Source organism: Bos grunniens, chromosome 6, assembly GCF_055505025.1.
Source record: "Bos grunniens cultivar Pamir isolate PY7600 chromosome 6, Bosgru_T2T1.0, whole genome shotgun sequence".
Taxonomy (NCBI): Eukaryota; Metazoa; Chordata; class Mammalia; order Artiodactyla; family Bovidae; genus Bos; species Bos grunniens.
In genome coordinates this window covers 51,264,366-51,277,974 of record NC_141170.1, presented here as the reverse complement: position 1 = coordinate 51,277,974, position 13,609 = coordinate 51,264,366, and the positions used below count along the sequence as shown (strand labels likewise).

At 39.0% G+C, this 13,609-nt stretch overlaps 1 protein-coding gene across 19 annotated transcripts in view; it reads right to left on the bottom strand.

The window, feature by feature from the left end:
* Positions 1-13,609, bottom strand: part of FRYL (FRY like transcription coactivator) — a 269,726-nt gene that overhangs the window by 9,203 nt on the left and 246,914 nt on the right. For 18 of the 19 annotated variants that reach the window (XM_086405843.1, XM_086405844.1, XM_086405842.1 and 15 more), the window contains 5 exons: positions 13,078-13,245; positions 6,869-7,119; positions 4,000-4,207; positions 2,386-2,535; positions 1,555-1,653 (listed from right to left, as the gene is read on the bottom strand). In XM_086405843.1, coding sequence (XP_086261969.1) covers positions 1,555-1,653; positions 2,386-2,535; positions 4,000-4,207; positions 6,869-7,119; positions 13,078-13,245 — 876 coding nt within the window. Of the gene's footprint in view, positions 1-1,554; positions 1,654-2,385; positions 2,536-3,999; positions 4,208-6,868; positions 7,120-12,523; positions 12,647-13,077; positions 13,246-13,609 lie in introns of all 19 variants that reach the window. The other variant, XR_015165432.1, reaches the window with a different exon arrangement.

Genomic DNA, 13,609 nt, shown 5'->3' with positions numbered 1-13,609 from the left:
TTACTCTAGGGGATTTGCTCATTCCTGTCCATGGGCTCAGAAGCTGAACAAAAAGTAGTGGCCTGTAGTTTCACTGGGCTGGGAAAGCAGGGCTGTCACAGGTAGTGAGGCCCTAAGGGTCAAGATCCTGGAGAAGAGGGAGCTGCAGAGGAGGCAGCCCAGCAGTCCGTGTGCACTTTCCCCTTGGGGCATTCGTTCCTGTGTTTATCCTGCGCAGGAGGAGAGGCTAAGAAAGCCAGCAGTGGCATCTGGGAGGCTGAAAAGGTAAACAGAGGCTTTTTGGTCTTATGGTGCTGGGGAGACAAAAACTGTTCACTCCAGCCAAGAGAGAGGGTCCTGATGAATACCCCAGGCTTTCACTTGTGATTCTGAGAAGCCTCAAGGAATATACAAGAATGTATTGATACAACTGAAAAACTATTAGAGGGGCAAAAACTGAATAATGAAAAATAGTTGTTTGATAGAAAAGAAGAAAGGAAGCAAAGGAAGGGATAGGATAAAAAATAGTGACATGATTACTTATGAAGGAATCGAGTTCATTTTTCTCTTCCATACAAGTATTTTAATTGATTCAGCACAATTTTCTGGAAAGAACATTCTTGTCCCACCATATTGCAACAGTACCTCTGCTGTAAAGTATATGATTTGGTCTTACTGGCTATAGGTCAGAAGTGACCTCTTCTTGGAAATCATAGATTTGGTTTGCACCCATTCTCTGTTAGACCTACACGACTTTGGGAAGTCTCTTTAATTGCCAGTACTTTTATTTATACTATAATCCCTACTTTGGTTACTAATTATTTGTTACTAATTATTTACATAAAGCACAAAGACTTCTATTCCTAAATATTCCTATCTAGAATATTTAGGGAATAAGAACCAGGTTTGACATTTCATTCTTCATAGGCCTTTACATGTGGTAGATATTTAGTACTTACTAAAGAAAGATGGGCCTCCTAGGGAAAAAATACCTGTCTGCAGTTTGTGTGTAAACGAGAACCATTTTTTTCCTTTAAGTTTTTCTGCCCCTGCCATTGAAAACAGCATGCTGGATTTGCCCTCAGGGATCAGAACTGCTGGCTGTGTTTTGCAGTGCCAGACTGGAGGTAGAGAAACATTTGTGTGCAGGCAGTATCTATAGTCTACTACATGCTCCTTTCTCCCTTTGCTTGCCCATGTACACACACATCACGGGAAAAAGATCACCAGTTCGTCACAAGTGGCGGGTGTTCTGGACCACAACATCATATGCGTTGCTCAGGCAAATACTGCTTTTATATTCCTACTTGCAATGTTAACAGCAGCTATACAGTCTCCACACAGAAGCTTTTTATAAAGCGAGTTTTCCATTGTGTTCTAAGATGCTTAGAAGGCCAGTTTCTAAAAGCTGAAGATCGGGATTTACTGGACAGGCAGCTCCAAGTTCCCCACCATTCTCAGCACAACCTGAGGCAAGTGGCAAGAGGTCCTGTTTCCCTCTCGGCTATTCTGCCAGGTTAGCATGTCTAGTGACACAAGTAACTCTTTTTTTTTACATTGTAAAAAGGGACTGACCTGCTCAGCTGCTTCTTTTTTGGCATTATAAGTATCCAGGTGTTCTTGCAGCTCCAAAACACTGAACTTTAGTGTTTCTAGCAAATCACAGGACATCAGCTGTCAAATCAGAAACACATTGATCCAGGTCACCATTTCTGATCACAATCCTGAGACCAAAACCTTTGGGCTTATGGGTTAGTGAATTTTCAAGCCAACTTAAGGCAGCGTCCCCTACTGTCCACTGTCCTGTACTAAGGACTGACCTTTCACTGAAACAGAGGAGTGCGGTGTGGTTTCAGGAATGTCAGGAAGCGTAAGCATGCCTTCTAATGCTTTCAAAACCTGGCTCAGGCAAAAGTGGCATGTCCCACCAGTGAATACCTTAACAGTAATACACTTGAAGCTTTTTAAACCGTAATTCTTTAACTGTCTTAATACATAATCTACAAATGTGCTTGGAGACAAGTGGAGAAGACCAGGGAGTTCTGGGTTCTTCATGGTGGTGGTGGGGCGGGGGTGGGGGTGGGGGTAGTGGAAATGTGTCTAGCCCTCTCCTGTGAGCTTTGATTCAGGAATCAGGGAAAAGTATGCATCTCTAAGCATGATTCTTTAGCTCTCCCATCCAGGACTCTATGAAAGGTGAGGGCAAGAAGAGGTCAGAATCAGAAACAGTCACAAGTCACTGCATACAGTACATGGGAACTATATTTTTCTAGATATTTATAATCAAGTTGAAAATATGAACCTTTAGACTTTAAAATTCTGAATTACCTTAAAAAAGACCATTTACTGAGTGATGCCATTCTAGTTTACTTTTTATGATAAAGTAAGCCTCATGTAAAAACTTACTGTTTCAGCATCCACAAAGACTGTTGGGCATTCTGAACACATCATCATCACTTCCAATGAGCTTTTAAATTTGGCACCAATGCGCTGCAGACTCTCACCAAGAAAGCTGACTGCCTCATTAGTTATGTCCCCAAACTTTCTTTGAATTGACTGTGGAGAAAATATAAGGAAATGTATTTCATATGAAAGCCTTTTTTAATCTTTAAGTAAAAAAGCATAATTTATAATTAGAGCAACCTTCTATTTTAAAACTATGATTGTAGTGATATATATATAGAACCCTAAAAATCAATCTGTAAATCCTTATTTTTAGGCACTTCTTTAGGAAACATGATAATTTCTAAAAATGATCAAAGATTTATTGTATAGTATTCCTGAAAAGAGAAACTAATGATACATGCTATTCGTCTCCCCAGAGAGGAGTACATGCTAGATATTGCTGGAAATAAAGCCCTCACATGCATGAGGAATTAGATCTTCCGAAGTTAAATTCTACCAAGTGAAACTTTCAGTAAAAGTAGTTTACTCTCCTTGGATAGTTTACTCTCCTGCTGACTTGAACTGAAGTCATCAAAACGCACCAAGGGCAGTATCTTCTCAAAACTCAAGAATATTCATTCACATAAAACCATCAGGGCCTAAACCACAGTGAACACTGAATGAATCAGATGCTATATCAGCAATGTAAGTACTATACAAATACTTGGATGTGTACCTACATGTATACGTGTAGCACCATTAGGTGGCATTATGATTAATTTAAAACAAAGTATAAGCCACAGTCTCACGCATGGAGAAATTTGTATCTCTGGAAAGAAAAGAATATAAATAGAAAACCAAGTAGCAATGCAAAACTACAAAGTTAAGTAAATAAATGCTCCAGTTAATAAGCACTGAAGAACTTTCAGGAGGGAAAGACTGAAGGCTGGGAAAACTTCAGTGAGATTATGTACCGAGCTGGGTCTTCTAAGATGGGCAAAATTTGCTTAGGTAGGGTAGAAAGGTGGCAGGCAGTTGGGAAAATAATGACTTAAATGTCAGCCTTGGTTTCCCTAGCTACAGAATGCTAAAAATACATTACATAGGTCTCTTGTAAGAATTACTTACTGTAAAACATTTAGCTTAGTGCCTTACATGTAGTGAGTACTGAATAAATGTTAGCTCATATTACTTTCAGGGATGGAAGCAGCCTTGGTTAAAAATTTTAAGGTCCCCACATAGTAATGAAAGTGCCAATGAAGTGAACCCTTTATGATACATTGTCTTATGATACTGACTGAAAGCTCCTTAAAGGCAGGAACCCGCCTTTATATTTCTTTGGTGTCCCTGGAGGTGTCTAGCATATTCCAGAATTTGGTCAAATGTTATTTTGAAGTTTTACTCTAATTACCTTAGGGGAAGTACCTGTACTAGTCACTGTATAATGTCATATTAAAATGTAAATTTAAATTATCACTATCTTAGGAAAATAAAAAACCTTTAAAGGAAACTAGTGAGAATATTAAAATTTGAGATACTGATTTTAGATAAATTTTATCTAAATTTTATCGTAATTTTATCGTAATTTTATCCGATAACTGTAGTAGGAATTCAGAAGTCTTCAACCGTACTGACCTGAAACAGCCTAGAAAACACGTGAAAAGTAAAGACTGCACAGGACCCGTCGGTGTCAGACAGCATCTGATTGACGTGGCAGCGCCAGGCTTCTTCCTCGTCGTCATATGCTACTGGCTGAAAAGCGGCTATGATGGCAGAAAGAAATGGTGATGGCAGAGGTGATGTCTGTACTTCTGGAAAACCATCTTGTTCTTCTTCATCTTGACTGTTAACACATACACAGTCGTCATAATATTATCTTAAAAGAATACACTCAATTATTTAAAATACTTTAAATCACCTAACATTATTTCTTACATATGTGCACATATTGATTCAGAAAACGGGCGACCACCTAAATTTTGTGAGAAAGCATGAATAAGCAGATTCTCAGCCTGTTCTTTCTAGCATCTTTGGATTTAGAAATCTGATTTCACACAACCACCTTAAAACAACTTCATCCTACAATGGGGCTTCCCAGGTGGCTCAATGGGGAAAGAATCCACCTGAAATGCAGGAGACACAGAACACATGGGTTCAATCTCTGGGTCAGGATGATCCCCTGGAGGAGGGCATGGCAACCCAGTCCAATATTCTTGCTTGAAGAATCCCATGGACAGAGGAGCCTGGAGGGCTACATTCCATGGGGTTGCAAAGAGTCAGACATGTCTGAAGTGACTGAGCAATCCTACAATATGCCAGGGCTATGGAATAATTTCAGTAACTTCTATGACTAATATAGCCTAGAATGACTTCATTTTAAATGGTCAATTTCAGAGTCTTTTTATTTGAACAGGCCCAAATTGGCAATCATGATACTTTTTAAGTTTTTGTCATGTACTTTTGTGTCAAGGGCTATATATTAGGTGCCTTACATGGGCTGTTTTCATTCAATCTTCACAGAAACTCTATGACAGTTAAGTGCAATTATTCTGATTTTTACCAGTGAAGGACAGAAAGTTCAGTGAGGTTAAATGATGTGCCTAGGCTGCTGGGTAGGAAATGACAGAGCCAGAATTTGAGGCCAGTTCTATGGGACCAAACCCAGTATTATAAAGCCATGACGCATGCTATGTGCCCAGCAGTGTGGCAGTAACAGATCTGACTCAAAGAAATAGAAGACCTGGCCATTTTTTTTGAGGAATCTATAATCCCCACAGTCAGATAATATATACACACAAATATAAGACAATGGAGAAAAAGGTATACATGGTATTTGGGTTGAGCATCCCATAAAGAAACGTGTGACCCTGGGTCTTGAAGAAGTGTTTGGAGCCAGACTCCATAAAGAAATGTGTTACTCAAGGTCTTAAAATTGTGTATTTCACATTACAGGCCTCCACAAGGCCATTCAGAAATTACGGAGCAATTCATATAGAAGAGAGGGATCTGAAAAGACTGGGGAGAAAAGGTCAAAAGGAAGCAGACATGTGAAGTGAAAACTTAAATTCTACCTCAAAAAATTTAATTTTTAAGATGTCACTATGGTGATTGATTTTAAGCAAATGTATCCTGTAACCTTGAGTAGATACACCTCTGTATTTACTAAGGATGTTCTACTTATTGTTTCATCTTTAGTACTTGGCCAAAGTCAAGTCTTTTGTCTGCAGCCTTTTAGAAAGCCCGATATCTGAGTATCTATCACTGCATCATTCCTGACTTCTCTGAATTCGTGTATGATCAATGATGAGTACATAGGCTACTGTCATAGCCAAGTCAGTGACATGAACAACATGTGTGACCAGGATCCTTTGTTAATATCTGAGTGTACACTTTAAAATACAGGTGAACATTCTAGCTATACTGAGAATGAAACACCTCCTTATGTGCTGTATATATTAAAACACTGTTATCACTTGAAGTATAAATAAAAAGCTTTTATTGTAGGAGTAAAACTCTGATATACTTGATCATTAAATATTAAATTTTATATGAGCTTCAAACTGTTGAATAGGGAAATAGATATACTGATAGATAATGCATTAAATTAGATGCCTTTATAAAGAACATTATTTAGAGCTACAAATATTTATAAAATTAAAAATATAAAAACAAAACAGTAGATATAGATTACATCATAATTCTCATCACTGAAGAACTATTTTGTGTTTAAGTAACATAAGCCACCAAAATTTCCTTTAAGAACTTTATGTAATAATTGATCATTCAATTCTGTCTGGTAAAGAATCTGCCTGTAATGTGGGAGACCTGGGTTTGATCCCTGGGTTGGGAAGATTCCCTGGAAAAGGGAAAGGCTACCCACTTCAGTATTCTGGCCTGGAGAATTCCACGGACTTTATAATCCATATGGTCACAAAGAGTTGGACATGACTGAGCAACTTTCACAATTCCATCAGCCCGTGAGTAGAAAAAAGTCCTGTGTGAGATTTCTTCATACTTCGTGGTAATTTTGAATGTATGATGCATAAACATTTAAAAAGAGCACTCTAACATTTGACAGTACTAAGAAATGATACTTCTGCCCGTTATATAAGTCAAACATTATAACTATTGGTAATAAGACTATAATTTTTGGAATATATTTCAGATTTGTTGTGGTATCCAGAAGTTCCTTCCATAATTTTGATACTTGGCTCCACCCACGGCCCAATATGGATTTCAGCACTTGGCCATTGGCATTCTGCCCAAATAGGTATTTGGTGTACTTCTAAATATAGACTGCCCCTCACTGTGCTCTGAGAATGGCCTACTTGTTTTTCTTTAAGTGAATGGCAGTAACAGAGAGTAAAACCATGGCAGGAGCTCATTTTACCTTTAAAATGTACACAGAAATGAAAGTCAGTTTACTGGAACAGAGGGTCATGTTTGGGAGGGGACAGGGTAGAAGCATCCCCTCATCACCGTGTCTGCAACACTGTATTCTCACCTAGACAGCCCCGAGAAGTCTGCTTCCTCCTCCTCGCACCGCTCGTCTAGTTCCTTCAGAGCTAAGGTGACGTCTTCTTCACAGACTGACCCGGGGTAGCTCTCAGGACCTGGAGGCTCCGGCAGGTCTGTCTCCTCTAGATCCAGAATCCCTTGACACACAAGAGAGTCCTGCTGTTCTTGAATAATATACGACCCATCATCTTCAAAGGCGGTAAGAACCTGTTCCTCCTTTAATACTGAACTTGTATCCTGAAAAACAATCGTATTTTTTTTTTTACAGACTTTTAAAACATTAAAAAGCAAATTTTACCAACACAGAATAAATGACTGTTGCCACCAATCTACATTTATTTTATTAGGCAATCTTCATTTATACAGTCTGATTTTTGGAGTTTTGGACTCTGATCACATAAAATTGTTCTTTTTTTTTTTTTTTTTTAATAGTTTCCAGTTTAAAACCCTTTGAAATTAAAGTGTATCACCAACTGCCACACAGAAACATCAAGGAGATCTTTTTTCAATAGGACTCAGCTGTTTACTTAGAAACATATCCTTTGGGGAAATATCTTCTCTCCTGCATATTCTAATTCTCCATAGGTAGAGCTTTATATTACAACTATAAATTCTCTCTTATGGAAATGTCATTTCTTTCATTATGCTAGAACTTATTCTCCAATGAATTCTAGATGTAAGAAGGGGAGGTAATTCAAAATGCTTAACCCGTTGGTTCTGCGGGGCTACCTGTGAATCACGAACAGGTCTTGACCAGTCAGGATGCTGTTGAACAGAAATGACGAGAGCAGCCTGACTGGTATAACTGAGCTGGATACCTGGGATGTATGATTTGCTTTCAGGTAATAAGATTATAATAATTTATTTAGATTTGAGTACTGAGACATCTTCACCACTGAGTTAAGAGTTCAGAAAATGCTGGAAAATTTTAGACTGTTGTACTCTTGAGAATTAAATGAACTATAAACTCACTTATCAATGAGGGAAATGATAACGGAAAGCATGTTGTGGCATTTTTCCCCCCTATCCATTGTAACGTTACTGAAATAATGTTGATACATGTGCCTGGCTTGGAGTAAAAGTTCAACAGGTGTTGGCTGAGTAAATGAGCTACCACTACTGAAAAAGAAAAATCCTTCCAGGGTGTAGATCATGACATATCAGCACCAGTTTTAATTCACATGGACATTAGTTCAATCAGTTTGAAAATAAGCACTTAACGGTCTCTCAGTTTCTTTCAGGACTTAGACCTAAGGTTACTACTGATCAAACTGCAGTTTCTCACCTCTTTCTCACAGATGAAAATACAATTTTCCCTTCCAAATTATGAAAAGTGAAATCCAGCGCCCCTGACCTTAGACCAGTCTGGGCCTTTGTTGTTTAGTTGCCCAGTCGTGTCCGACTCTTTTTCGACCCCATAGACTGTAGCCCTCTAGGCCCTCTGTCCACGGGATTCTTCAGGCTACTGGAGTGGGTTGCCGTTTCCTCCTCCAGGGGATCTTCCCGACCCAGGGATTGAACCCCTCTCTCCGCATCTCCTGTATTACAGGTGGATTCTTTACCACTTAGCCTCTGGGGAAGGCCAGGTCTTAATTTACTCACCTGTAAATTCATGTATAAAATGAAGGATTCTGGGCTGAGTGCTCTGGGATAAATTAATAACGAACTACAATTAGTGTGCAAACTAATATGGGGCTAGTTATGCAAACCACAATAATATACAGTAGAGTATGGTAAGTGAAAGGTATGACAAAGATGGGGTAGCAATAGTGCAATGAATGTTTCTGTCCCCTCAAAATTCATATGCAGAAACCCTAAGCCCCAATAGGGTGGTGAAGTGGGGACCTTGGGAGGTGATTAGGTCATGAGAACTCTCATGAATGAGATCAGACCCTTAAAAGAAGAGGATAAAGAGCTATTCTGTTCTTTCCCACCATGTCAGAACGCAGCAAGAAGAGCTCCCAGGAAGAGAGCCTGCGCCAGACAGCAGTTGGCTGGCACCTTGATCTTGGAGTTTCTGGCCTCTAGAACTGTGGGAAATGCATTTCTGTTGTTGATAAGCCCCTCCCACCCCAGGTGATGGAATTTTTGTTACAGCAGCCAAAGCTAAGACAGATGCGAAAAGGACCTAGAAGATACTAAAGGCACAGAAACGCGGCAGGAAAACACGAAGTATACTAAGGGATAGTTATGGAGAGAAAGTACAAACTCTGAGTCTTCACAGGATGGTGCTTTATAAATAATATGGTATAATCATTCCTTATTTGGTGCAATAGTTTATATTCAATACACTCTATTTAAGGTTTCCATCTGAATTTTCTTCTTAAAGATTTGGCCATTAAATGACTAAGAATTAGTTACTTGGAAAGATACTGTGAGTAACAGTGCCGAAGACACTGCTACACCTAGAATTTTTATTGGTATTAATTTTTCCTTGGGCATCAGTTTGAACATATCGTACTGAAATGATGCACCACCAAATTTCTTGGTTTAATGCCATTACTTTTCATTACTGTATACCTGTAAACACAGGTATTGGTTTTCATTACTGTATACCTATAAACACAGGTATTATTATTTGTTCTTGAATAATAATTTGAAAATACATGTTTCATCTAAAATTATAATGTATGCTGAAATTTTCTAGTAACTCCTGGATTTCATGAAGAAAGAACTTTTTGGCTAATGGAATGAATTCCACTATTATATGTAAATGGTGAGAATCAAATTTTCTTGAACATTACCTTATTGCACAACGACTCCTTCTGTCTCTGTCCCTCACACACACACACACACACTTTCAAAGTTTGATTTTGTATAAGCAATATAATTTCTGGCATGCATGAATTGGTATCTAAACTATTATAAATACTAGGAGAAATCCCTCTGTGGAGGTTCTTCTGATAAACACAAGGATATAATCCTTTCTAGAAGGAATTAGCCAAGCAAGAATATTGGAGTGGGTTGCCATTCCCTTCTCCAGGGGATCCTCCCAAACTGGGGTTTGAATCTGGGTCTCCCGCATTGCAGGCAGGCAACCTGAGCTCTAAGTTTTCTGTCTTGAGGTAGAATGCTTTAGCCTATTATGGCTTCCTAATATTAACAAAATTCAAGGGCAGAAATTCAAATAAACATTTCTAGGAATTTTTTTCTTTAGTTCATAAAATATTTCATCCGGTGAAATTAACTGCTTTCCTCATCTTAAGAAATTGCTTTATAGCGATATGTATAGTATCTGTAACTCATATATAACTTTATACAGTAGGATTATGATTTTATTTATTAGTGCTTTTATACTTTCTTTAAAGGGGCAATTTTGGGTTACGTGACACTATTTGTCACACCAGGAAAAACAAACTAGGCCAACATATCCAACAGACACAAACCTGAATCATACTCTTGTGGACAACTGTTCTTCTGGTGAATTTTTATGTCAACAGAATTATTTTTAAATGAAATAGTATGTTTCAAAAAATATCCCCATTCTCCTCTGTCAGTGTTACAAAGTTTATAGTGATAAGGAAACACACTATTGTAAAAAGAAAAAACATAGTAAATTAAAGCGTTTTTCCTTCATTTAAAAAAAAGTGTCCTTGGGAACTTGATAATGCGTCGGAAGTAGGCCCATTAGATACTGTTGGATAAATGAATGACTCATCTGAAATAACACAATTTCCAGTATGTATGGGAATACATATGAATTTCCAATTCATTTCCAATCAATATGAATGACTTCCAGGAGGTAGCTTACTCACTTACTATGAATACAGCTATTTTAATAACCAAAACTAAAAGACTTTCCTGTTTGTTCACTATTTTTGTAGTTAAAACACAGGACCATTAACCATATCGCTTTTGTTAAAAAGCTATTTTCCATTGTTTCTAATGAGAATGTCTGCTGACTTATAACATGCTATGAGCTATCCTGGACACAACAGATCAGATGATCAATGAGTAGCTAATGCTCACGTCACAGCCTTCCCATACTGAAAGGAATATAGTCTACTTCAGGTGCAGTTCTGAACACTGTCTGCTCCCTTCATAAACACCTTCCTGTCCACGCACTGTGTCAGTTATGGCCCCTTATCTCCTGCTAATATGCCTCTGGTGTGTCTCTTCATGTCAGCCTTCTCCAGCCCTCCCTCCACTAAAACACTGGTCAAACTATAACCTTGCCTGATGACAGACTGCAAGCTCCATGGAGGAGGTACAGGTACGAGAACACACTCACTTTTCCACAAAAAAGCCAAGATTGAAAAAAATAAACACGATCAGATTGTGTCCTTCGGGCTTAAAATCCTCTAGTTGTTGCCCGCTGTGTGGCTTCTAAGATCACCCTTGTGAGCACCTGGTCCCCTCCAGCTCCTTCTCTCCCAATGCCACGCTCTCAGGTTCCCTGCACTCCAGGCCCACAGGCTGACATTTTAGCTTTTCAGATACATGGGTGCCTTTTCCACTCCTGTTTCCTGGGCCCCGAACTCCCCTCCTCCACACTTACAATGACTGGCTCCTTCTCATCACTTGTTTCCACCAGATGCTACCCTACCTAAGTGTCTCCCTCACCAAGTCCATATTCTCATTAGATTTTCTTAATATGGGTAGAAAAGGGATCACTTTCCGATATATCATTGATATTTTATGTTTTTACCTGTTTACTGTGTCTCTCCTGCTCAAATGAAGCTCCATAAACCAGAAGCCTTTGTCTGTTCCACAAAGCACTGTGTGCCTAGGGCTAGGACAGAGCCTAGCACATGGCAGGGCTCAGTAAACAAAGATGCTTAAATGACTGAGTGCTTGGGTGCCCTGGGTATTCCCACCCAGGTATCTGGGACAGGGCTTGGCACATAATTGGCATCTTTGGAAAGAATGAAAATTCATGACTTCCTATTGTTTCAAATAAAGCCTGCCTTTAGTGGAACCCAGCGTGTCTTAGGTCCATCCGTCTTTCCTCCTGCTGCTGCTGCTCCTCCTCTTCTCTACAAAGAGTGATTCCTGCTGCTGCCTGCACATTCCATGTTGTTTCACATGGCCGTGTCTTTCTATACCATGTCCCTCTGCCTGCAGTGTCTCAAATGCCACATAACCCCTAATGCACAGCTGATTGGTTCTCACTCTGAGTTTTCACAAAGCCTTGAGCATGTCTGGTTCTGAGTTTCTCATACTGACCTGCAGTGCTTTTTTTTAAAAAACTTCTCTCCCTTAATAGCCAGTGGACACTCTGAGGACAACGTCATGCTTTACGCATCTTTTCAGCACTTAATGGAATGCCCAGCATCTAGTAAATCTCAACGAATATTTGTTGAGTTATCTAAGCTTGAGCCATACTAATATGAACATTTAAAAAAGCTACCCCCCAAAAGCCTTCATTTCAAAATACATCTGCTTACTGTAAAGACGTATGATACACTGTTGGCGTAATCACAAGAACATGAGATTTCTCCTTACTCAGACAATAAGATCTAATAATTAGACTGGTCTTGCTCTGATAACTATATTAATTTGGTTAACACTGAAAAAAGTGTAGTATTTTCCTGATACCAGGGCATAACAGCACATATGAAAGAGCTATAGCAATTACAGTTTTTTAAAAAGAGATATCTACAGTAGTCTTAAAAAAGCAACTAAGAAAACGAATACTCACTTAGTTTTGGTCATTAGCTTGGAATCTGGCTTACTTCTCACAGGCCTTTCCAAAAAACATAACACTGGTAGTTCCACAGTCTTTCTAAAAGGTTTCATTTAACCAATCGCTAACACAGCTGGCCTGAGGTTTTCATCCCAATTACAGCACCAATCACAAAAAAAAAAAAAAAAAAAAAAACCAAATACAAAGCAAAAAGAGAAGAAAAAAACAAAAGCAGTCCTTCAGCACCCGAGAAGATGCTCCCATCCCCGGAGAAGCGCCGGTACATTAACCTAATCACATTCTGCAGCAGGAGATGCTCATTAAAAACACTTAGGGTTATTTTTAACCTGTAGGTCATTTCTTTAATCCATCACTTTTTTTTTTCTTCAGTGATCAGATTTGACTATTTCAGTTGGACTAAATCACTTAACCAACAGGTTAGAAATACTGTAAACAAATCAAATAATTAGCATATCAGATGAAAACTCCTTTGAAAGAAAAGCAAGGGGTATCACAGATTGCTAAAAAGAGCCCAGATTGGCCATGCACCAGCCCCCATGACTCCCCACCTCAGGCAGCTGGCTGTTAGCCTTATCTAGAGAAGCTTCCAAACTGGGGGTCTCATCTCTGATTTGCAGCACTTCTTCTGTGGAGAGGCTGCCAGTGGAATCTTGAGACTGAAGAAGTAAATCAGAATGGTCCGGCAGGGTTTCGTCTGCAGCAGAATCGTTATTTAACTGAAAGGAGAGACAGTAAAATAAGGAAATTTATTTAGGAGTTGGCGATGGTCACTAAGGCTACAAGAAACCTGTGTCATAAGATATTCTGAAGCCATAGTTATAAAGAGCTTCTTTGACTTCCTAAGACCACCTTTCCCCCTCATTTCAGTCTGTATCAGAATTGGTGCGATTAATGCAAGCAGCTAGTTCATCAGTAGAAATGAAGTCTCCATTAACACGGATTAAATTTTGCTGAATAGAAACCACCAAAATGGAAGAGCTCTATATGACTCTGGTAATCTTCATCTAAAATTCTTATTTTTACGGTAATGTCTTATGTTTTCAGTTGGCCTAAGGATTCGCGAATGCAGGGGCTTTTTTT